The sequence below is a fragment of the Diceros bicornis genome, chromosome 31 (assembly GCF_020826845.1).
Source record: "Diceros bicornis minor isolate mBicDic1 chromosome 31, mDicBic1.mat.cur, whole genome shotgun sequence".
NCBI classification, from domain to species: Eukaryota; Metazoa; Chordata; class Mammalia; order Perissodactyla; family Rhinocerotidae; genus Diceros; species Diceros bicornis.
The window spans coordinates 23613190-23637490 of NC_080770.1; the positions used below are offsets into that span (position 1 = coordinate 23613190).

General features: G+C 45.2%; 1 protein-coding gene across 7 annotated transcripts in view; it reads right to left on the bottom strand.

Moving 5' to 3' along the window:
• Positions 1 to 702: 702 nt before the first annotated feature.
• The window catches only part of ATG13 (autophagy related 13), a 48210-nt gene continuing 24611 nt past the window's right edge, over positions 703 to 24301 (bottom strand). For 4 of the 7 annotated variants that reach the window (XM_058527024.1, XM_058527023.1, XM_058527022.1 and 1 more), the window contains 12 exons: positions 22611 to 22657; positions 21296 to 21436; positions 16827 to 16867; positions 15946 to 16042; positions 15512 to 15610; positions 14650 to 14743; positions 8966 to 9102; positions 6833 to 6947; positions 6179 to 6256; positions 5845 to 5961; positions 5154 to 5282; positions 703 to 3021 (listed from right to left, as the gene is read on the bottom strand). In XM_058527024.1, the coding sequence (XP_058383007.1) occupies positions 2944 to 3021; positions 5154 to 5282; positions 5845 to 5961; positions 6179 to 6256; positions 6833 to 6947; positions 8966 to 9102; positions 14650 to 14743; positions 15512 to 15610; positions 15946 to 16042; positions 16827 to 16867; positions 21296 to 21436; positions 22611 to 22657 (1173 nt within the window). In that variant the 3' untranslated portion in view covers positions 703 to 2943. Of the gene's footprint in view, positions 3022 to 5153; positions 5283 to 5844; positions 5962 to 6178; positions 6257 to 6832; positions 6948 to 8965; positions 9103 to 9518; positions 9630 to 14649; positions 14744 to 15511; positions 15611 to 15945; positions 16043 to 16826; positions 16868 to 21295; positions 21437 to 22610; positions 22658 to 24301 lie in introns of all 7 variants that reach the window. The other 3 variants (XM_058527027.1, XM_058527025.1, XM_058527026.1) reach the window with 3 other exon arrangements.

The window sequence follows — 24301 nt, forward strand, 5'->3', positions numbered from 1 at the left end:
GGGGGCCACAGGAATAATCCCCATGGGGATCTTCTACTGTTCAAGGCTCCTCAGAGACTCCCCCAGGCCCTGGCTTGAGCTGTTTGTCAGATCAGGGCAGCTAAGCAAACCTGAACAGGCCCCTGACTCCTGCTGCTTCACTCAGCCCCTTTCCTCTGTCTGGTTTGCTCAGCCACAGCCCTCACACTAGATCAGCAAACAGATCCCCGGCAGCTTGGGGAGCCCCAGTACACTCCCCGCTCAGCTTCTGCTGGAAACATGGCAGAGACCTGTCAACTGTCCTTCCGCTGAGCCAAAGGCGATTGCCTCCAGGCTGAGTGGTGAGCTGTGCTGCAAAGGGGGAAAAAGAGCTGATGATAATGGCCTACATTTTTGGAGATTTTACTACGATTGTACTTCATATGCATGTCTACTTCATACACATCATCCCACTGAGTATTTGCATACAAGCCCCTGAAACGGGAACATTACAACCAAGGAAAACGAGGAGGCTCTAAGAGGTTTCCTGACCCGCCCAAGGTTGCACAGCTGGGAAGTGGCCAAACCCCAATACTCCAACAGCCTGCCTGACTCTGAAGCCTGCCTGTGCCTCACACGGCACGCTCTTCCCCCTCCACAGAGCCTGCCGGTGACCTGGGCCTGCAGAAGTGGGAGGGAGCTGGCTAGGATTTTAGACGACTTGCAGGACAGGAGGCTGTCAAGTACAGAAAAAATTTTATTGGAAATCTCTTGAATACATTTTAAAGGCTAGCTCAGTATTTCCAAACAAGATAGGCTGGAGGAGCGGGAGGGACTCTGCCACCTGGAGACAGATGACTGGTCCCAGTCCGAGGGGGCTGCAGGCATCAGTTTAGGGCTCATACCTTTTATTGTACAGGGCTGAGGGGCAAGGGCCGGCCTTGACAGTTGCTCTGCTCCTCCCAGGCTCAGCTCAAAGTCAGGGCTCAGCCTCCCTGGCCTCACTGATGGGGTCCTGAAGAAAGGCTGCTGCCTGCAGAGGCCAACAGTTGGGAGTCAAAGAGGACAATGGCTAACAGGCCTTTCCATGTTTGGCCTTGGAAGGAGGGCAGCAGCTGAGCTATTGGGGCCAGGTGGGGGAGGCAATCAAACTTGCCAGGGCCTTCACCCCTCTCAGCGCTGGGGCCTTGCAGGTAAATCTGGATTGGTTTAGCAGGCCATCGGTGTGCTTTGGCCCAAAGATAGGAGGGCCAGTTAGACACCACTGCTGGGAACACTTCTTTGTGGCAGCAGAACGCACGCACAGGGGCAGGGCTCAGCCTGAGACAGCATCAGAGCCTACTCCGGCCCTCAGAGGTCAGCCTTGTAGGTGGGAACAATGTCACATGCATTTACTAACAAGCAATTGAGGGCCACCTGCTCCACAGCAGAACAATAGCTGCTGCCAATGAATACCCCAGGTGGGCCAGGAGGAAGGGGGCAGGCCTCGTTTTCCGGGGCCAGGACTACCAGTTAGGCTGGGAGAGACAAATGGTAGGTGGGTGAAGCTAGGCACTTGACTTACTCAAGTAACAATACCTGAAGGGTTAAGTCAATCATATGCCCAGCTTTGGTTTCTTAACAAGGAACCAGTCCAACCAGTAAACCTCAGGGCAGTGTACAGACCCCGGGATTAAAGGAAGGTGGCAGCCAGGCCCAGGCAGACAGAGGAAAAAGCCCGTAACTCAGCCCCAAGAAACAGGAACAAGTACCCCAGAAGGAGGGGCTGTCTGGCCTTCCCCGGGTCCACAGCAGGGCACACACAATGCCCCTTGGGCACTGTATGTGGCACAAACCTGGGGAGTCAACACACTTGGCACCCAAGATCTCCTGGGCTGCCAGAACAGAGTCAGTCACTCTGCAGAAGCTATGAGAGATTCAAGGCTCTCACCAGGAATATGTGAGTGTCCAAGGTAAAGCCTGTTGTCAGTTCAAATGCAGAGATTCTGGGAGGTTCTGTTGCCCTCAGCCAGCCATCTTCTTGGATCCTACCCTATATATATGGGAAGGAAGATCCTCAGAGCAGCAACCCAGAATCTGAGGAACCTCCACAGAAGGAGGCTCTGCCCCAGGGAGAGGCCCTCCACCATCCCCAAGTGAAAACATCTAACCTCAAACATATTTTCTCTATAAAATATCTGATTTCTCTGAAAGTAATAAATAATTACCGTGTTCTATAACCAAGGAGCAGCAATGGGGAGGGAGGAGAGGAAAGAGAAGAACCTTTGCTGTGACGCCTAATGACAGAATCCTAGAGACACAGGACTGTGTTTCCACGTAGCTGAGGAGCTGAGCACAGGCAGCCACCAGGGCTGCTCAGACCTTCTGTTAAGGGATGAGCTGGCACACCTTCAAGGGGGGAATGGCTGACTTTGGAGTTGGGTAGGAGGCCTGTCATACTGCCAAAAGTAGAGGCACAGGGGCAGAGAGAGGAAGAAGATACCAGAACTAAGGGAAACAACATAGAAAGCCTGAAGGAGTCCTTCCTTCTTCCTCCCAGCACCGACTCCTTCCTCTTTCTGCCACCACCCCAGGCTCTGGGCCACCAGCTGGAATGTCAAATGGTGATGGTAACAGCAGGCAGGCGAGGGGCCAGCTGCAGGGCAGCCCCAGGGCAGGGGGCCGGCAGCAGGAGGAACAGGATGACAACCTTTGTGAAGCAGATGCTGATGGGCAGTGTAAGCAGATGGCCCTGTGGAGGGCCCTTTTGTTACAAAAGGTCTTCCCATCTCCAGGGCCAGAGGCTGAGTCCTCTCAAATGCTATTACTGGGCTTGACTGCTGCCATGGAGTCTCCAGGAGGTACAAGAGCAGGGATGTCGGGGTCCCCAGCCTCCCCTCCACCTGGCTTGGAGCAGGACCAGGGATGGGAGCAGCTGATGAGTGAGAGGCTCTTTGTCTCCTGGGACCACAGAAAGGGGACGCTGGTACTCGAGGACACCAACTTTTACTGCAGGGTTTCTACAAAGGCATCAAATTCTCGGACATTCTTCTCGTGCACAGCCAGCTTCTCTGGTAGTGAGTCCTGTACCGGGAGGGGAGAGAAAAGCTGCTTATTCAGGTAGGGCTTTGATGAGGCAGTTAGCCCAGTCACCCTGGGCTGAGGAAGGGAGCGCAGCAGAGAGCTGGCTCAGCAGGGCTGAGCTGGGAGAGCAGGAGAAGGCAGGGCAGCTGAGCAGGCACTGGACAGCAGGCTTATGTCCAGCAGGGTTTTGTTGGGGCTGGAGGGTTGACAGAACAGCCTAGGAACTCCAAGTGGGCCACACACTTAATGAGATAGAAAAGGACCAGGCTGACAGAGAAATGGAGGACAACAGGATGATAGAGAAATCACACGTGAGATATCGTTGGCACAATTAGACTGACTAGAATAAAACAATAGGTTCAGAGTGCTACAAATGAAGGAAAGGTTCTGAAAGATTTCTTCACATCCTGTGCCGGGCACCAGAACCCCCTTCAGGCACATGAATAAGGAGCCCTAACCACAGGCCCAAGAGATGCTGATTCAGCAGGTCTGTGGGGAGGCCTAGGAATCTGCATCTTTACACCAGCTGAGGTGAGAGGGGGCTGAGAGAGAACAACAAAAAAAGAGAAGAAAACAGAACCATGAGGAGTTAAGTTTAACTGCCCTCAGAAATCAACTCTTAATAAAAACTTGACCTTGGGGCTGGCCCCATGGCTTAGCGGTTAAGTGCTCACACTCTGCTACTGACGGCCTGGGTTCGGATCCCGGGCGTGCACCGACATACTGCATACTGCTTGTCCGGCCATGCTGAGGCCGCGTCCCACATACGGCAACTAGAAGGATGTGCCACTATGACATACAACTATCTACTGGGGCTTTGGGGAGAAAAAGGGGGAAAAAAAAAGAGGAGGATTGGCAATAGATGTTAGCTCAGGGCCGGTCTTCCTCAGCAAAAAGAGGAGGATGGGCATGAATGTTAGCTCAGGGCTGATCTTCCTCACACACACAAAAAGACTTGACCTTAATCAGGTGGTCTGTCTCCACTGATGAATTTGCATCTGCAGACTCCCTGACAGGCACAACATACTTGGAAGGTGGGACACTCTCTTGCCTCAGAACCTATAACGTGGCCTGGACATACCGGACAGCCCGGCAGGTCTGGGAGGCCGGGGCAACCGGCTGCAGCGTCACTTTGAAAGCCTTCAGAGTTCAGTTCCTTCCAAGCACATTTCAAATGAGAGTCTGGGGAGTCAGTAGTTAAGCCTAAAATCAGAAGCCAGACTCTCCAGGATCAAAGCTTTGTTTTGCCCGCTTGGTGTGACCACGGGCAAGTTATCTGTTCAGTGTTGGTTTTCTCATCTGTCAACTGAGCTAATAAGAAAACCTACCTCTCAGCGTTGTTGAAGCTTCATGTAAAGCACTTAGAAAAATGCTTGGCACCTAGAAAGCCTCGATAAATCTTAATAATAGTAATGACATTATTACTCTATTGTTATTATTACTGTGCACGCTTTTCTGTTTAAAGAAATCAAGGGCAGCTATTCCCAGATTCCTATGTCTTGAGCCATTCCTCTAATTTCGATATAGGAGATGATAGTCCCACCTCAAGCAGAGGGACCTCGGCATCTCGTGGTGTGGGGCACCCAGAGTTTCTGGCTGTGCAGGGCGGTCCTCTGTCCTTCGAGGCAGGAAATAGGAAACAGCCTAGGCGGAGATGTGGTAATTACAGTTAGTACCAGGACATCTGGCTAAGCATGAGAACCGCTAGCTGAGGGATGGGCTGTCTGCGGAAAGGGCAAGAACACCAAGAGTCAGCCTCACGTTTCTTCTGCCCTGGACCATTGGCATCTGCCTGGCAAGCTAAACAGCTGAGGCAAGAGCTGTTGGAGCAGCTTGGTTCGTGGCTCAGCAAGTAGAAGACCTTGGGCACCAAACAACAGGAGTGTGTCAGTACTGCTGGGAGTGTGCAGAGAAAAAGAGGAAGCGAGCGCAAGCAAATTCAAGATAACGACTGCCAGGCACAATGCAAATCTCAAGTGTGATCAAAAGAAGATAATGGTCTAAAAGTATCTCTTTCCTGTTATAGGGAAGATGGGAGAAGAGGGGTAGGAGGAGTAACAGGAAGAAATTTCTAGGCCTGTGGAGCAGGAATGACCATCAAAGGGGTGTGGTGGGGGAAGGGGTTTCCATACCAAGTCTTCGGCCATGGACTGTGCCCCAATATCTATGGAGAGGCTGCTCAGCTGAGGGGGGTTCTGAAATTCACGATAGAAGGTCCCCAAGTCCATTGGAAGAATGTCATCTTTAGAAAAGGCCGGTTTCTTCAAAAATAAGACAGACTCAGGTTAGCTTGCCTTGGACCACAGGGGAAAATCAGAGGACTTAAGCTATGAACAACACTCTTTCCTTCCAGGAATTGTCAAAAAAAAAAGGTTCCTCCAGGCTTATCTTAGGAGGAGCATCTTTATACCTTTCTCTTCTGGGCAGCTGAATTCTAACCCTGGTGGTAACACTCTTCTCCCCTGGTTAGGTTTCTGTCTCCTTCCTTCAAACACCTTTCCTTAGCAAAGGGCTATCCACTCAGGCATGAATATGACCTACATGCATACCACTGGGAAATCCCCATTTAGAGCTGGATTTCATTACGAATTTCAACTAAAGACATGGCACAAAATGCCTTATTGTTCATGGGTCTCCAAATGTCTCCCCAAGCAGGGTATGAGGGCAGGTTCCCCACATAAACTGCACAGCCGGGCACCCACCTGCCCCATCCTCTTTGTCTATGCTGGCCCATGTGATCCCTGTGAAGGAAGTCCTGTTCAAATTCTTCCAGGTTTATTTTCCCTGGGGCAGCAAAAGTCAAGGAAGGTGATGGCAACTTACAAAGTCAATCATAACAAAGTCGTCGTGAGTATTGCCACTGCTGCCGCCGCTGGAGCCATCAGAGTGCAGGCTGCCCTGGAGAGGAGATTCAGTCTCTGGGGAATCCGGAGGATTCACCTGTTTCAGAATAAGGCAGAGGTAGGGGCTGGTTCTGTGCACTGGCTGCAAGTTACCGTTAACAATGAAGGGTTTTGTAAGGGACCCAACGTGAACTGCAAATCCATAAAGCAAGGGGCATGGCTAATGGTCTGTGGAGGAAGAGTGCCTCGCCCGGGAAGGACCACGACGACTGCAGCGCCATCTCCCTGGACACTTTAGTCAACGGGGGACTCACCATGGGATCAGCATCCTCCAGCTCCAAATTCTTGGGAGCAAACATGGCAAAAGGTATGTCCAAACTGGTCAGGGTCACCTGAAGGGATACAGGACAAAGTATTAGTGCCCGCCCCTCCCCCAGCTTATGTGCCTCCTTAAAGGCTGCCAGAAGCCTGGAGGTCCAGCAAGTCTGCACACCTAGGCTGACCACACCACCCCTCAGGTCCTTGTCCTGTTGGACACCGCCCCCCCCCCCACTTCCCCCACTTCCCATCGCATGCCCACAGCATAGACAGGGGTTAGGGCTCCCCAGGACCCTGGAGATTCAGCTTTGGAAGCTTGACCCACAGTAATTCAGTAACAACTGTTCTTCACTGACAGAGCTGAGGAGAAACTTCCTATTTCAAGTTAGGCTGAGACAATGACACTTCCCATGCAATGTGCTTGTATTAAAGGATGTCTAGTCTCCCCCTCCTATGGGAGGCTTAAAAGATCACAGAACAGTAGTTCTTAACTATTTCTAGAGGGGTGTGGCAGGTTACTAACCCTCTTCACCAAAAATTCACCCATACACAATTTTGCATGCAATTTCAGTGGTGCCTACAGATCTCAGATTAAGGCCTCACTCTAAGGGCTCAGACATTCTTACAGGTGGCAGTGGCAGAAAAATCACCTGGTTGATGGGTTTGTTGACAAAAGCCCCCACTTTTCGGACAAAGATGGTCTCCAAGACATCGTGGGGGGAGGCCCGTCCCTCACTGCTGTTTGATACAGTTTCAGTATCCTCGCTAGAGAAGAAAGGTAGTGTTGGTACTCACTCTCAAACCACAGCAGAGCCTACACGGTGGGGCTGCAGCCACCACCTTGTGGGGCTGCAGCCTAGGGCAGGAGCTGTCCCCCACCAGCCCACCCACGTGGGAAATGGCAACAAGCGTCTGGCTGCTGCCACTGTCACCTTCCCTTTTGAGTTGAGAGCAGAGGACTGCATTTCCTAGAACAACTCAAAATTATGCATATAGTGTTACAATTGTGTAAAGCTTACATAAAATTTAAGCTGAAATACCAATAAGCATTAGTTACCATGCATAGAGTAATCATATGTATAGGCAAGCAGCTCTCATAAACAACTGTAACTTTAGTATTAATCTTTTACATAGCCAGACTCAAGATTTTAGCTCTTCTCCATCTTCTTTGTTTTATCTAAAAATACCATAAGACCGTATGGTTTACAGTACAATGTTCAATTTACGCCTTACCTCACAAGAGACATTGCCATTATTCTAAGTCAAGAGTCCCAAATTTGAGTCTACTTAGCCAGAGCTTTCTCTGGCCACGACAAATCGCTGGGCTGCGGTCCACTGTGCTCCGTACCACATTTCCTCCCCTCTCCTCGCCCGCAATCATCCCTCCATTCAGCAAGGTCTTTCAATGACATTCAGTTGGGTTGCTCCCACTCCCTCCCTCTCCAGACCCCCAGACTGGTGATGACCCGGATGACAGGGGCCTCCAAGCAGCAGAAACAGGGGCACACACTGTGGCTGTCAGACTAGTAGTCACAGCCCTGCAAGCTGCGGGGGATAGGAAAGGTCCTCTGGCCAAAAGCAGGGGCCCAAGGTGGGGAGGAGGACTGTACAGTCCAAGTGGCCTCTGGACTCCAGCCAGCACTGAAGAAAGGCCTGAGCTCTGATGACCCGGATTTATTTAAGAATCCCCTCACAGGGGCTTCTGTCTTTAGCTACTCCTGGACATGCCCCAGGCATCGAGACTCAGAAAATGCGTATAAAATGACTAACAAGATCTTCTTTTGATTATCTAACAGGGGGAGGGAGAAGAGAATGGAAATTTGGGAAGCCAGGAATGAAAGTAATTATTTTTCCTGATGGACGGCACAAAAAGATCTTCCCAAACAACTCCCCTCCCACCACTCCACTGTGGGAATGAAAAAAAAAAATGCCAGGAATTTCTATTATCCGAAAACTCATTTAAGATGTGGTGAGGCAATCAACGTCATTGTCTCTGGGGCCTTCCAGTCAAGGGAGGGGAGGGCAGAGCAGGTCAACACAGCCTCAGCTTCCCATGGGAGAACTCTGAGTGGAATGGAAGAGAGAGCATGGGCTTTGCAGTCCGGGGAGCTGGGCGTGTGCCCAGCCATTTTGCGAGCTAAGTGCTCTTGGGCAAATTACTTAATGCTTCTGAGATCCTGTGGTCTTGGAAAAGGAGGTAACAGTGGTGATTTTTGCAGGGTGGGATTATGAGAACTTTCATTTTCTACCTAATCAACATCTTCATAATGTGAATTTTACAGAATGTATCATTTCTGTCATCAGAAAAGACAAAGATTTTTAAAAAACTTTAATGAGGAAAAATAGCTGTTTCTAAAGGATCTCCACGTGGTGCTAACATAGCAGAAAGAGAAAATCAATCCTAACTACCACCAAGATACACTGTGGCCCCAGACTCCGGGGTGACGGCAAACAGCCCGTTCTACAGGAGAAATGAGGACCGAGTCCAAGGGAATAAATCTCGGGGCCAGAGAAAAATGTCTGAGAAACCCCTTCACTGGGTGAGGGTGACAAGAGCCCAGTCCCTGCTGTTGGCAGTGAAGCCCAGGGCCAGCTTCCTTACATACCAGCTGCAACATAAGATCCTTATCAGGAACTTGAAGGATTCCACATTTTGGGTGCAAATGCCAAGCCTGAGCCAACGCTGACAGCTGCTCTTTCCTGATACCAAATAAGCACATGTGTCGGGCAGGACAGGCCCCCTGGCTGGCCTGAGCAGTGGCAGAGCCAAGACGTGAACTCACCTGCTGGAAGGTGTGGCAGCACAGTGGGCCCCGTCAGAAGGGGTGTAGGTTGCCAATCTCTCCTGGTCAGCCTGGGCACCGTGGGCAGGCTGGTTGGGAGCAAGGGGTACCCCACCTTCCTTCCCGGGAACCATTAGCTTTGGGGAAGAACGGAAAAATACAGTGACTCAGGGCAGTGTCAGGCAGGAGGGGAAACTCACGGCCTAGCATGATGATGTCTGCTTTCGAGCTTTTCCATCACCAATGCTGCCACCAAGTGGGCAGGAAACCTTGGATCTTTATCCTCTCTAGGATTCAGTAAATGGGAGACATGCAAGATAAGGACTACGGAAGGAGAAGGAAAGACAGGGAGAAAACACCTGGGAAGCTCTTCTTTCCTTTCTGAAGTCTAAGAAGCCCCTTCCTCTCAGTCACCTTAGTCCTCCAAAGTCACAGCAGAACTTTGCTTCAGAACACTTAAAATAATACCAGTGTATCAAGAGGCCCCTCAACTGCCTCGGGGCAGGGGAGGCAGCATAGGAACCCCCAGGGTGCTCCCCATCTTCAGAGATACCTGGTGAGGTTGTGTGGCAGTTAAGCCAGCAGCAAACACTACTGGATAAGCCAGGTCAGCTGATCCAACGCCCAGGGCAGCAGGTTGATAGGAAAGGCGAGAGCTTGAGAGCTAAGCAAGAGAAAAACAAAGAGGGGCAGAGGAAAGGAGGAGAAAAAAATAGGCCATCCTAGAGTATGACTAACGATCAAGATCAGCAGAAAGGTAAGAAACGGATCCCAGCCCTCATCCTCATGGTGCAGGTGCCTGATGGAAGGGTTAAAGACAGACCAGGCTATTACTTTCTGATAAGGAAACAGAAACTTGTTTGCAGCGGGACTGAGATTCCCAGCTCTGCACCCTTCCAAAGGCCTCCAGAGTTTCCCGCTCCCCCTTTTCCCAGGGGCTCAGCTAATTTTTTTGGTTTCCAGCCCAGGTGATCTGTGGAGCACAAGCCTGGGCAGAACTTGGAGCCAGTCATCAGTTTTTCCCAGGTCATTCTAATTTCTCCTTTGTCCTGCTGAAGTCCCTTTAAAACATAGGGCATCTTCTCTAATCATACCTTCCATTACCCCTGGGTATGGGAGGGTTCCTATTTATATTGAAAAAGAAAGAATACCACTCTTGGATTGTTTATTTGGAAATAAGATATAAATAACTCCAAGTATTTTTCACATCAATGGTGGGAGGAGGGGCAAATGAGAAACCCTATTTTGGGCTGGTGTGTTTTGGCTATGTCCTCTTAAAAATCAATTATCAAGCCTCAAAATAACCCACAGAACACTTGGGGACATTTAAATAGCTATACCCTGTACTTTACTTTATTTACAATTTTTAAATAAAAAGATGCCATCTGATTATATCCCCATCTTCCCAGTATGGACTCACTTGATGGGAAAAGGCCAGTCCTGCCATGGGGACCCTCAGGGTGTCCGTCACCACAGGAGTAGGGGTCTGAAAATGTGCCTTTGTGACAGTAAACACACACTGTGCACAGATACACACAGAGACAGGAGAAACAAGGGAAGAAAAAAGAAAAGGGACTTGAGAAAGAAGTGAAAAAAACTCCAGAAGGAGCAGTAGCAATAGAGGCTGAAATGCACAGTGGAAGTGAGGGGTGAAGCAGGGGAAAGCTGCATGACTGCCTTCCCAAAAGGACCACTTGAAGAGTCTGAAGAAGAGATGTTTATCCCAGGGGGCTCCACTGCATGCCTGTCTCCCTGATGAGCAGGCGGAAGACAAAGCTGAGTCAAGCTGGTGTGACTTGGCAAAACAGGGAAACCTGAACCAAGCATTAGTCAGTCTTTAGTCAAAAGAAGGTGGGAGGATGTTAGAGAACAGCCTCCAAAAGAAAGGGCCTGGGAGCAGACACAAGGTGTACTGAGGATGAATGAGGACACTAAGGTTAAAATGTTAGGATGAAGACCTTTTTCTGGGGACCCAGAATCTGCAGGGACAGGTTTAAACAGTTGACATTTGTTGGCTGGAACTTTAAATTGCTCAGGTACCCAGCTGCACACTTTCCTACATTATCCTAGGGAAGATGAGTGGGTGTGTGCAGGTGTAGGCATAGGGGGTGTGTGTGTGTGTATGTGTGTGTGTTATCCTAGGGAAGATAAGTGGGTGTGTGCAGGTGTAGGCAGAGGGTGTGGGTGGGGGTGTGTGTGTGCGTTATCCTAGGGAAGATGAGTGGGTGTGTGCAGGTGTAGGCAGAGGGTGTGGGTGGGGGTGTGTGTGTGTGTTATCCTAGGGAAGATGAGTGGGTGTGTGCAGGTGTAGGCACAGGGTGTGTGTGTGTGTGTGTGTGTGTGTGTGTGTGTGTTATCCTAGGGAAGATGAGTGGGTGTGTGCAGGTGTATGCATAGGGTGTGTGTGTGTGTGTTTTCTTATAGTCCCTAATGGTTTTGGAGAACTTGATGGAATAAAAGCTGGGGCACTTTCAAAATTCTTATGATTTTAAAGCTAATTATGGGCATGAAGATTATTTTGAGTCTTGCTGTTCCATCTTTAAGTCTCACCAATTAGCTAATTAATGCTTAGAACTGGAGGTCGGACCTTAAGTCACACTAGCAGGTTCAGGGTCACCACTATTTCTTGACTCAACTCCGGGCCCAAATGACACAATGATCCTTTTTTTGTTGGCAAAACAAACACCACATTAACATGTATTTACTGGACTCTAGCAAAAGCTCAAATAGAAGTTGTTGAACAATTATGCAATTCCCTAGGTTAAACCAAGGAAAAAACTATTTCAATATTTACAGGAATGAGGAGACCTGATGGCAAATGATTTTCTCTCTGTTCTACCATCAAGGTTCAAAATGAGTATTTCTACACCAAACCGTATCAGCCTTGATTAGAGGTACTCAGGGAGTAGTGACAGGGCTTGCCCATGGGTTGCTCAGTATTGATAAGATCTTCGTGTAGTGATCTACTTGTAAACTGTGACAAGACAAACAGGCAACTGATACCATAAAAAAGATAGGCTCTCCTTACACAGGTCAACAAACTTTTTTGCAAACATCATGGCCAGAAACTACTTAACTTTCCTTTACTTTTGGGGTCAGGTCAAATTTCCACTCTATCACAGAAAGAAACAAATTGATTTGTTAAGGCCCAGCCTCACCATCTCTCATATGTCTGAAGTCATAAATTTATTTATTCTTTATGAATTTACCACTTGTAAAACAAAATAAAACTGTTTAATGAACATTAAAATTGACAAATTCACTTTTTGATTATCAAAAAAAATAATCTACTCCCACTAATGTGCACTAGTAAGAAAGCGGTCTAGTGGTCTAGTGGTTAAGATTCGGTGCTCTCACCACTGTGGCCCAGTTCATTTCCCGGTCAGAGAACCACACCACCCATCTGTCGGTTGTCATACTGTGGTGGCTGCGTGTTGCTGTGATGCTGAAAGCTCTGCCACTGGTATTTCAAGTACCAGCAGGGTCACCCATGGTGGACAGGTTTCAGTGGAGCTTCCAGACTAAGACAGACTTGGAAGAAGGACCTAGCCACCCACTTGAGAAAAAACTGGCCATGAAAACCCTATGAATAGCAGGGAGCATTGTCTGATAGAGTGCCAGAAGGTGAGAGGATGGCACAAAAAGACCGGGCAGGGTTCTGCTCTGCTGTGCACAGGGTCACTAGGAGTCGGAATCGACTCAACAGCACTAACAACAGAAAGAGGGCTTCCCATTTTTGTTATTACTCTGTGTCAGTAAGTATACCAGAAGCTACCCCCTCCCAGAGCAATGGCGACACTCAGGCCTACATATATTAATGGGGGGAGGAGAATAACAATTCTCATACCACCAAACCAAACCATCTAGGTAACTTTACAACAAAAACCTCTTTAACTCTAAATTGGGACAACAGAAATAATAGTGATCCGGATTTTGTAACATCCTTCACACACGTTAGGTTAGCTTTTGCGCCTAATTTATGCTTTTCAAACAGATTAGAACCATAATTTTAATCCATTATTTCCTATCAACACAGGATGGAATAAATTTAAATTGCTTCTTAAGGGGCCAGCCTGGCGGCACAGCAGTTAAGTGCGCGCACTTCGCTTTGGCGGCCCAGGGTTTGCAGGTTCAGATCCCGGGCGCGCACCAACGCACCACTTGTCAAGTCATGCTGTGGCGGCGTCCCATATAAAGTAGAGGAAGATGGGCACAGATGTTAGCCCAGGGCCAATATTCATCAGCAAAAAGAGGAGGATTGGCATCAGATGTTAGCTCAGGGCTGATCACTCTCACAAAAAAAAAAAAAAATTTCTTCTTAATTAAGAAAACAAAAAATAAAAACTTATGGATAGCCAGTTAATCTGCTGGGTTCCCAAAATAAGATGGCAAAAAGGGATAATCTGGGGCTAGTTTAAAAGAAAGTAGAACTGGGCCAGCCCCGTGGCTTAGCGGTTAAGTGCGCGTGCTCCGCTACTGGCGGCCCGGGTTCGGATCCCGGGCACGCACCGACACACCGCTTCTCCGGCCATGCTGAGGCCGCGTCCCACATACAGCAACTGGAAGGATGTGCAACTATGACATACAACTATCTGCTGGGGCTTTGGGGGGGAAAAAAAAAAGGGAGGAGGATTGGCAATAGATGTTAGCTCAGAGCTGGTCTTCCTCAGCAAAAAGAGGAGGATTAGCACGGATGTTAGCTCAGGGCTGATCTTCCTCACAAAAAAAAAAAAAAAAGAAAGTAGACCTGAGTTAGGTCCAGATGAAACTAATGTGAAAGTCAATGAGGAGGGGAATAATAGAGATGATGGGCAGGTAGAGCAGGGATCTGCAGGCAATGAGGTAGAAGGTGAACGACTTAGGGTGGAGGGAAGAAATGTGCCCTGAAGTTCAGTCAGCTGGCAAAAATGACTCCTTAGCTGAAGCAGTCTCAGTACCATGTGCATTATACAACAAGGCCATACAGGCACTTCTTCCTGGGAAGCCAAGAACATTGTTTGGAGTCTATGTGTTATTACAACTGGGTTTGACACTGAAGATGGACTCAAGCGGAAAAGCTAATGGTTAAAAATGTTCAGATAGAGAATGCAATGGGCAGAAATCTGTGTCAACTATTAAGAAAAACTGCACTGCTGGTTTCTTACTGGCACTTTATGCTAAATCATTATTGGCTCCTTTTATGTTCCTCCCATTTTTAGGAACCATATTTACCACTTCAAAAGAGAAGTAGCTACCAAATTAACAAGTGTAGGGTAGAGTACCTCTCTGGTATCAGAATGCATCTGGGAGCCAGCACTGATGGCCTAGTGGTTACCGCTTCAGCAGCTGGGGATCATCTCCCAGTCGCAGAACCACACCACCCATCTGTCAGTTGCCATGCTGTGGCAGTGGCTCACATATAAGAACTACAAGGATTTACAACTAGGATATACAATCATGCTTGGGGCTTTGGGGAGCGGAAAAAAAGGAATGCATCTGGAATTCTGTCACTGATTTTCTAGGGAATTTAAGATGTCCCTAGGAAGGTAAAGGTTACATAAAATCTTGTGAGTTAAGAATAGTTACAACTAGAATGTTGCATTATCACTTGCTGGATAAGAAGGCTCTCCTCATCCCTCAAAATAACCCCCTCGAAACAATTACCACCACCACCAAACAAGACTGTATCAAGCTGTCTTCCCTACCTGGGATGGAGGGGAGGTGGAAAAAGAAGTGGTACACACTTCTTGAGAATCTTCCACAGAAGGATATGTTACTCCAGTGTCCTCACCAGCGGTTCTATAGTGAGGAGAAAAGAAATCATGAATGTTATGGTGATAGCATTCAATTTCTGAAAGGATACAAAGGAACGTGCGATAAGGATGAAAGTTGTGACAAGAATTCAGACAGAGTTCATAACGGCAAGAGAGAGAGAGCAGCATTTAGAGGCTAACAATGGCTTTCTTTTTTTTTAAACCCAAACATCTTACCTGACATATCATTTGAGAGCATTTTCTTAAGCCTGGCCAGTGTCGGGGCCAAAGAATTGTCAGCAATAGAGACGCGGTGAAAAAAAAAGTCTAGACTCCAAAGACAAAGCTATCCAACTTTACAAGTCCTTCACATAAAGGTAGTATCCCTGATACACATCTATTCCAGCCTCTAGAGAATTCTGTTTTCTGGGATCTAGGCCTGGTGATATTTGATTCTGATGTATAACTGAATTGTGCCAACGGTGACCTGAAAACCATTAATTTGTGAAGGACATTCCACAAATTACTGCCATTCTTGTAGTCTCTAAGTAAAATCAAATCAAAAGTCAAATCACTACCATCAAGATCCGAAACGTCCAATAATTTCCTGACATATTCTGTATACCTCAAGTCTTGGTGTACCTTACAGGCAGCAGCAAGAAGGGAAGCTAGCCGCTCTATTTCTCTCCATGTGGGGTCTCCATCAGTGCCCCCTGCCCGTCGGTGAGTGCTGATAAAAGTGCCCTATGTACCTGTGCAAGATGGATGCTTCTGCCAAGCTGCAGTTGGGGGAAATGCCTTTCACATTCCTCACCTGTAATTGCAGGGGTGCATGGGCGAGGAGCTGGGATAGGGACGGTCCACAAAGTGATCAATGATAATCCCCATGATAGGTGGGGTCCTCTCAAATTGCCTGTAATGCAATAAGCAGATGATAGTATTTGTTAGAATGCCCTTCTAGCACCTCTGAAGTCCTCAGAGGGCCCCTCACCTTCTATCTATTGACAGGAACCAGTAGAGCCTTAACAATTGCATCCCTAAATATAAACAACCAACTCTACACTGTTGGCTCTGGGACATTCAGATTCTCCAATCTGGAAACTGGTCTCTCTCTTGATTTCATTCTTCAGAAGGGGACTGATTTCAGCAATGGCAAAGCTGAACTGTAGGCTTAGCCACAGAGTTTGGGAAAAAAATCCTTCAATGTCTTTGGAAGAGTTCTTTTGGATTCCAAGGTTCTTTCCTCACCTGGTGGACATGAATGCCAAGTTAATTCTGTAAGCACAAGAAAGAGTGATGGTGCCCACTGGGGTGCCCACTGTCCCAACACGAACTGTCTGGAAACCTAGGAGAAGAGACAAATAAACAGCTCTTTCCCAGAGAATACTGGCACTGCCCCCAGTCTGTCTTTTCCTGAATCATTCAGCCTATTGTACAATTTCTGACACCCACTTAGCACCTTGAGTACAGAAGCCTCAATTTCATATATATGTGTCTATGTATGTATGTATATATATATTTTTTTCTTTCAATTTATTCTTGAGCTAATACTGGCAAAAGAAACAGCATTCTATTTCCAGTTAAAATTACCTTCAAAGAGGTAAAACAATTGTTAGTCCTAAAGCTTGAGCAAGTCCTAACCAACGCTGCCCAGATGTGTCACATGCCCAATGAGACAGTAAAAGGGCACAAGGAGTTGATCACACGAACACCTCAATTTATGAAGTAACTGCACTCCCACCCAAGCTGCCACTCCAGAACTAAGTATAGAAGAGCCAGGGCCTTGCAGGTGATACTTCCAACAAAGCTTTCCTGGTTTTCTTGGTTTCATTTCCAAGTTTTCAAAATTGTTGATGCTCATTAAAAACATTTAACATGCTCATTGTAGAAAATTAGGAAAACAGACAAATGTATAAACAGTAAAAAAAGAATACTGAGTTACTGGGACTTTTGGGAAAATTATTCAGTCATTCCCTGGCAGCTCTTTGGACCACCTACCTGTCTTTCCCTTACTCTGTATCATACATATTAAAATCACAAGCTACGTATTATTACAGGCAGCATCCAAGCCCATCTCCGAAGTCAGGAGCACTCTTAACACTACAAATGTTTTCAACCTTAATACATACCTTCTCCTAAGCCATTCAGCTGAACTTCCCCAAAATATATCCTGTAGGGAAGAAAGAAAAAGAAATGTTACCTGATTCTTTATTCTAAGAGCCTCCACAGCCAAACTCTCTAGAAACAAAATAAACAAAACAAACGCTTCTTTTCTTATCTGCATGAACGTCTCCTCTAAGGTAATGATAATGCTACCCCTTCAATTAAGTTGCAGGCTTGGGGAGGTATATGGAGAGGATTGGTTAAGAAATGAGGAAAATAATAATTAAGTAGAAACTACTATTTAAGTCTCTTCTTCCCATTCCTGCAATGTGTTTTTAAAGTATACCCACTGGGAAATAAAGAATATATAAATAAAATTGGCAAAGAGATCTGGGACTACTACTACAAGGTACTCGATATTTTTTTTATTGTGGTATAATTGACATACATTATATTAGTTTCCGGTGTACAACATAATGATTTGATATTTGCATATATTGCAAAATGATCACCACAATAAGTCTAGCTGACATCCATAACCATACACAGTTACAGAATTTTTTTTTCTCGTGATGAGAACTTTTAAGATCTACTCTCTGGGGTAGAGCCGGTGGTGTAGTGGCTAAGTTCACATGCTCTGCTTAGGCGGCCCAGGGGTTTGCAGGTTTGGATCCCAGGCGCGGACCTATGTACCACTTATCAAGCCATGCTGTAGCAGGCGTTCCACATAAAGTAGAGGAAGATGGGTACTGAGGTTAGCTCAGGGCCAGTCTTCCTCAACAAAGAGGCGGACTGGCAGCAGATGTTATCTCAGGGCTAATCGTCCTCACATACACACACGAAAAAGATCTACTCCCTCAGCAACTTTCAAATATGCAACACAAGGTACAAGATTTTGAAGAGTGGTCCTCAATTAAAGGGAGCTCTCTGTGATTATCACAAGTCATTCCAAAGTAAAGTGGTTAAGAAAATTAGAAAATCTTTTCTACCATAGAATAATTAGGTACAACTATTCTGAAAATATAAAAATATAAACAGCAGAACTTGTCCACAAATCTCCCTGGGAAAGCCAGTCTATAGTAGCTAGAATTCTGAATTACAAAACACTTAAAATGTATTTTTATATTTTTCAAGCAATATTGTTAAAAATTAAACACATACACGGGTTTGTTCAATAAAAACTAAGCTCTAACAACGTACAAGGCCCTGTGGCTAGGTGTTAGGGATGAGATAAGGATAAGACAGGGATGAGATTCAGGATAAATCTAAATCCTAGATCTCAGAGGTTATAGTCTGGTATGGGAGAAAAGACATGTATATAAATATCTGAAATACATGCACAAAAGTGAGAGATACCCTAAAGCAGGGCTCAGCAAACTTTTGTTAAAAGGATCAGATAGTAAATATTTCAGGCTCAGAGGCCATATAGTCTGTGGCAACAAGTCAGCTTTGCTGCTGTGCTGCAAAAGTAGCCACTGATGATACGTAAACAAATGGTGTGGCTGTGTTCTAAAATAAGTTTATTTATAAAAATAAGCAGATGGTCTGCTGGCCATAGTTTGCTGACTCCTGCCTTAAAGTAATACAGGAATGATGTTAATAAAGTGTTGCCAAAAGAGATTTTGCCAGGTACCCTCTAATAAAAAGCTGATACTTAATCAGCTCACTACTCATTTGTATATTGGTACAGTGCTTAAAACAAGCTAATTATACTAAACTGTTTCTTGGCTATACTCTTTTTTTTTTTTTTCCCAGGGTTTTAAGATTTTATTTATTTATTTTTTCCCCCCAAAGCCCCAGTAGATAGTTGTATGTCATAGCTGCACATCCATCTAGTTGCTGTATGTGGGATGTGGCCCCAGCGTGGCTGGAGAAGCGGTGCGTCGGTGCACGCCCGGGATCCGAACCTGGGCCGCCAGCAGCGGAGCACGCGCACTCAACCACTAAGCCACGGGGCCGGCCCTTGGCTATACTCTTTATGCCATTAGGGCGCTAAGCCAAAGTTTTCTTCACAGATAGCAGACGATAAAACTTTAATTCAGTCGTGATGAACAGCAAATTCAGATTTTTATAACTACGTTATTCTACAATGACATGATGAAGTCTACAGGGCCAGGGAAAAAATGATAATACAGCTTAAAAAAAAAAAAAAAAAGACAAGGCTATTCTTTAATGAGATAAGGCTATACTATTAACCTGTTAACAACAGTATAAAAGAAAAAAAAAGGGCCAAATCTACCTCTGAGATCACCCACTTCTCTACAGTTTAAACCTAAATTATTTGCATCCAAAAGCACTCCTAAATGACAAACAAACAGTGAGCAATAAACACTATGTTACTCCAGAGATACAGGATAAAGAAAGACTTTAAACACTGGTATGAAAAACACTAGGAGTCCTAGTTAACTAAGCTGATGACCAGCAGTGGAGTATGGCTACTTATAAAAGAACCAAAGTAGGGCCGGCCCCGTGGCTTAACGGTTAAGTGCGCGCGCTCCGCTGCCGGCGGCCCGGGTTCGGATCCCGGGCACACACTGACGCGCCGCTTCTCTGGCCATGCTGAGGCCGTGTCCCACATACAGCAACTAGAAGGATATGCAGCTATGACATACAACTATCTACTGGGGCTTTGGGGGGAAAAATAAATAAATAAAATCTTTAAAAGAACCAAAGTAAAGGGGACTTGCATAGGTAAATGAGAGGTAAGAGAAAGTAATCTTTCTGGGGCCAGCCCGGTGGCATAGCGGCTAAGTTCATGTGTTCTGCTTCAGCGGCCCGGAGTTCGCCAGTTTGGATCCTGGGTGCAGACCTACTCACTGCTCATCCAGCCGTGCTGAGGCGGCATCCCACATAGAAGAGCTACAACTCTACAACTATAATATACAACTATGTACTGGAGCTTTAGGGAGAAAAAAAGAAAAAGAGGAAGATTGGCAACACATGTTAGCACGGGGCCAATCTTCCTCAAAAAAAAAAAGTAATCTTTCTGGTACATCTCAATAAAAGCCCAGTAATTTTCAAATGGAATACTCAACTTGAAACCTGGGAACACTATAGAGAAGATAACAAAAATGTATTAAAGACTTAGAAAAATAAACCTGGGTAGGGTTGCTAGATTATTGCTAAAAAAGTTAAAGAATGACTTGATAACTATTCTCTGGCACTAGATTGTTTCCACAGAACTAGTTAAGTCTCTAATCCTTAATCCTTCCATCCTGCTACACTAATTCTTCTCAAAATCAGCTCTACATATGTAAATCTAAGGCTAAAACCAATGGCTCGTCACTACTATGAAAGAAGAGAGTCTTGGATGATTTGGGAACTGCTGGCTTTCCATGCTCTGCGCTCACACTTTCTTTCTTTTTTTTTTTTTTGTGAGGAAGATCAGCCCTGAGCTAACATCCGTGCTAATCCTCCTCTTTTTGCTGAGGAAGACCAGCTCTGAGCTAACATCTATTGCCAATCCTCCTCCTTTTTTTTTCCCCAAAGCCCCACTAGATAGTTGTATGTCATAGTGGCACATCTTCTGGTTGCTGTATGTGGGACGCGGCCTCAGCATGGCCGGGGAAGCTGTGCATCGGTGCGCGCCCGGGATCCGAAACCCGGGCCGCCAGTAGCGGAGTGCGCGCACTTAACCGCTAAGCCACGGGGCTGGCCCTGCTCTCACACTTTCTGACACATCCTCTACACCACCACTCTGGTCCATTTGACAATTTGAGTACAGCTCATACCCCGCCTCCCACTTCTGTGTCTTGCCATCTGTTGTATTCCCCACCTGAAAGGATCATTCTCCTTCACTTCTACCAGCTGAAATTCTCTCTGTCTCAAGTTCTAGCTTGAATGCCACTTTCTCCATGAAGCCTGTCTTGTTTCTCCCAACCAGAACAAATTTTCCCTTCCTGTGTTCTCTCAGTACGTTTTTCCTGATACTGCTATGCAGTTTTCAAATCCTGCTTTTTATTATAATTATGTATGTACCAAACTGTTTCCTCCATTAGATTAGAAACATCTGTAGGGCAGGGCCTCTGTATAGTTCTTCCTTGGCCCTAGCATAATGCTTGCATTAAAAAGGCATTCAATAAATAACACGTTGAGGTGAAATATTCCAAGGAAAATACTCAAAGAACTGTTGACCAGACAACTGTCCCCAGACAACTAATTAAAAACAAACTGAATTAGCAGTTTGCTAGGATAGCCTGTTTTTTAAAGTCTTAAGCTCCTTTTCCAGCTTTGAGATGTATATCAGTAGGACCTCAAAATCCATCCCACAGGAATCATGGCTGTGCACAGACAAAAGAACAACAACTTGGTAGCTTTGGAAAGCTGAGGTTCATAAGGGAGGATGGACAGACAATCATAGTCAGCTATAGCACCAACTAGCCAATCAACCATCTGTCCAAAAATTAATCACAGAATACCTGAATGCTGGTTAGACAATGTGCAGAGTGATGAGGCTGAGGAGTGAATCACAAAGGTGAGCAGCTATGCTGTTTACCTGTACAATATGACATATTCATGCCCTTGTTTTCTGGAGAGTCTGTAAGCTGGTGTCACTCTAGTGATAGCAAGGAGAGACTTCAGCAGCAACGACAGTCTGTTGTACACCGTGTAGGAAACTTTGATTTCTTTATCACACCTGAGGAGCACACAGACACTATCAGCATTCTCCTATTTGACTAACAGAAAACAAAGAATAGAAATGCAATGGATATGGAGATATTAGTTATGTTCCTTCTAGTGACTGAGACTAATTTGTTAGCATTATTCATAAATTCTGATAGAATAAAATCTGCTTTGCAGTCCAAATACACCATTCACAGAATATTACAGTCAACAGAGATGTCTGCAAATTAAGCACTGGAACCGTATAAGATTAAATTTATTATTAAAACATGTTCTGAACTAAAGGTGTAATTAGAGTTCTTTGTCAGTTTATCAACAGATTGTTGAGGTAAGTCAAAGTTTCACTTTCTCAGGCACTAGACACAGGCAGAAGGGCACCAAAAGGCACTCAATAAATCTTTTTCTAGCTTTGAACCAGTTATCTTTGTAAGAAATAAAGCAACACACTTAAAAACAGTAATTCAATATTGCAATTATATTACTGAAGGTGCAAACACAATTTCAATGTACTATCTTATGAGCTGTCTACCTCTCTAACAAGAAATCTGCAGAAAAGTCTGCTTGGTACTAAAATACTGGACTATAACCTGGCAACTGCTTTCTACTTAAAAAAGAAAAATAACAACCACACCACACACACTTATTACAAAGATTTTTCTTTTGATGTGTTGCTATTTCCTCAATTTTCTATATACTCTTCTTGAAAACTGAAGCTTCAGGCAGGAAGTAAGCTAATCTGCCTTGAAAGAAGAAAATGGAGGAGGGAAATAACATGCATTTCCAATCCATGACCAACACAGTGTGTAAAAAGGAGTAGCAAGGGGAAATCTTATTGGATGTCTGCCTCACAGAAAACAGACAAAACAGAGTAGTCATGTTATAAGAGCTCACAAGGGATTTCATCAGAGAACTATCTGTACTCTGGGAAAACAACAAATCCTTTTCAGCTTTCTCTCTGCTCCTTTCCCTGCGGTGTCTGAGTCTCTCCGGAGTGACTCTCCCTCTGAAGGTCATCTCTGTGCCTGGGCTGGCAGCCAAGCATGAAGCAAATTGTAGCAAAGACCTATTGGCTTTGTTAAGTGGTCAGAACACCCTCCATGACTGATAACAAAGCCCTGCTTTTCATATGATGTCATCTGTTTTATCCTCAGCTACCACAACCAAGGATCCTAAGACAGAGGACTTACTTTTCATTCATTTCAAGACACCAAATTTCTAGCTCCATGGAATCTCCCTGTAGATGGAACAATTGAAAGACATTTCAGTTTTGTTTTTTTTTTAATTATCTTTTTTCTTATTACAAAGCACTATACAGTCACTATAAAAATACTGGAAAGTATAAATAAGCAAAAAGAAAAAAGATTATCAATTTATAATCCAATCAGCCACTTTTCTAAATAAAAGTGAGGTCAAACTATATATACTATTTTTATCACTTTTCTATTAATAAATACAACATGGAATTTTCCTTATAATTAAAAATTCTACATGATTTTAATTTATTATTATTATTATTATTTTTTTGCTGAGGAAGATTCACCCTGAGCTAACAATTGTTGCCCATCTTCCCCTATTTTGTAGTGAGCTTCTGTCACAGCATGGCCACTGATAGATGAGTGGTGCAGGTCCGCACCCGGGAACCAAACCTGGGCCACTGAAGCAGAAGATGCCAAACTTAACTACTAGCCCACCGGGGCTGGCAAAAAATTCTACATTATTTTTAATGGTTGCATAGTATGCCACCACGTGGCTATCATTTTGTCCAATCAGTGCCCCCCATACTTGGACATATAGGTTGTTTCTAATTTTTCACTACTACAAACAACATTGTGATAAATAGCCTTGAGACTAAAACCCTGTACACACCCTGAATTAATTTCTTAAGGCAACAGAATTAGAATTGTTAGATCAAAGGGTATTCATGCTTCTAAGACTTTTACGATGAATATCCAAATTGCTCTTCAGAAAGGCCAACACTTCAAGTGACGAAGAGAGCCTTTCCCTCCAATTCTGTAGGGTATATTTTTAGGCGACACCCACAGTTAAAGAATACCTTCACAAGCTCCTTACTTAAAAATCTTTTTAGCTGTCTGATGTCTTTAGCCAAACTGTTCAGTCTCTTTATGTGTTACTCTGAACAGACCTAGCCTAGTGGGTGGGAAAGAAGAAAAAAAGATTAAAGCGAGAATCCCTCAACCCTGTAACACTCTTTTGTGTCACTTAGTGAGAAGGACAGTCACATACTTTTGAGCACAAGTAACCTTTTACTAATCAGTTGGAAGAGGGCTATTCTTTTAGGCCCGGGAGTAAGCTTAGGTCAGTTTGTGGAACAGAGAACTACATGTTACTTGTTCTAAATCAAACTTAAATATGTATCCTTAATATATCCTTCTCATCATACTCTCACTTTTAAATGAAATGATGAATTTTTAATTTCCTCCCCAAAAATCAAGACATGACTGGATAGTAGGAAGCATCCGAGACAAGCTGGTGTGGCTTCTCTAGGACAATCACGACAGTTTATAGTCAGATTTCACAGATGCTTGGGAGAAGAAAGAGTTCTTCTAGGGATTTCTTTTGGACTCCCTATGGAACACTAAGGAAAATAATTCACAGTATAAACTAGTGAGTCAATAGAGAAGAATAGGAATTTTTGCTTTACTTGGTGCTAAGGTTTCCATGGAGTAAGTATTGACATCATTCATTCAACAAAAGTCATTGAGAGCCTACTATGTGCCATCCCAGGCACTGTGCTAGGCACAGAGATGATTATGTATATCCTGCTCCATTTCAAAAAGAATTTGAAGAACTACAAAGATAAGTAAGATGAGGCACAGCTGCTGACTTCAAGAACAAAAGTGTAAAGTATGAAAAGGAA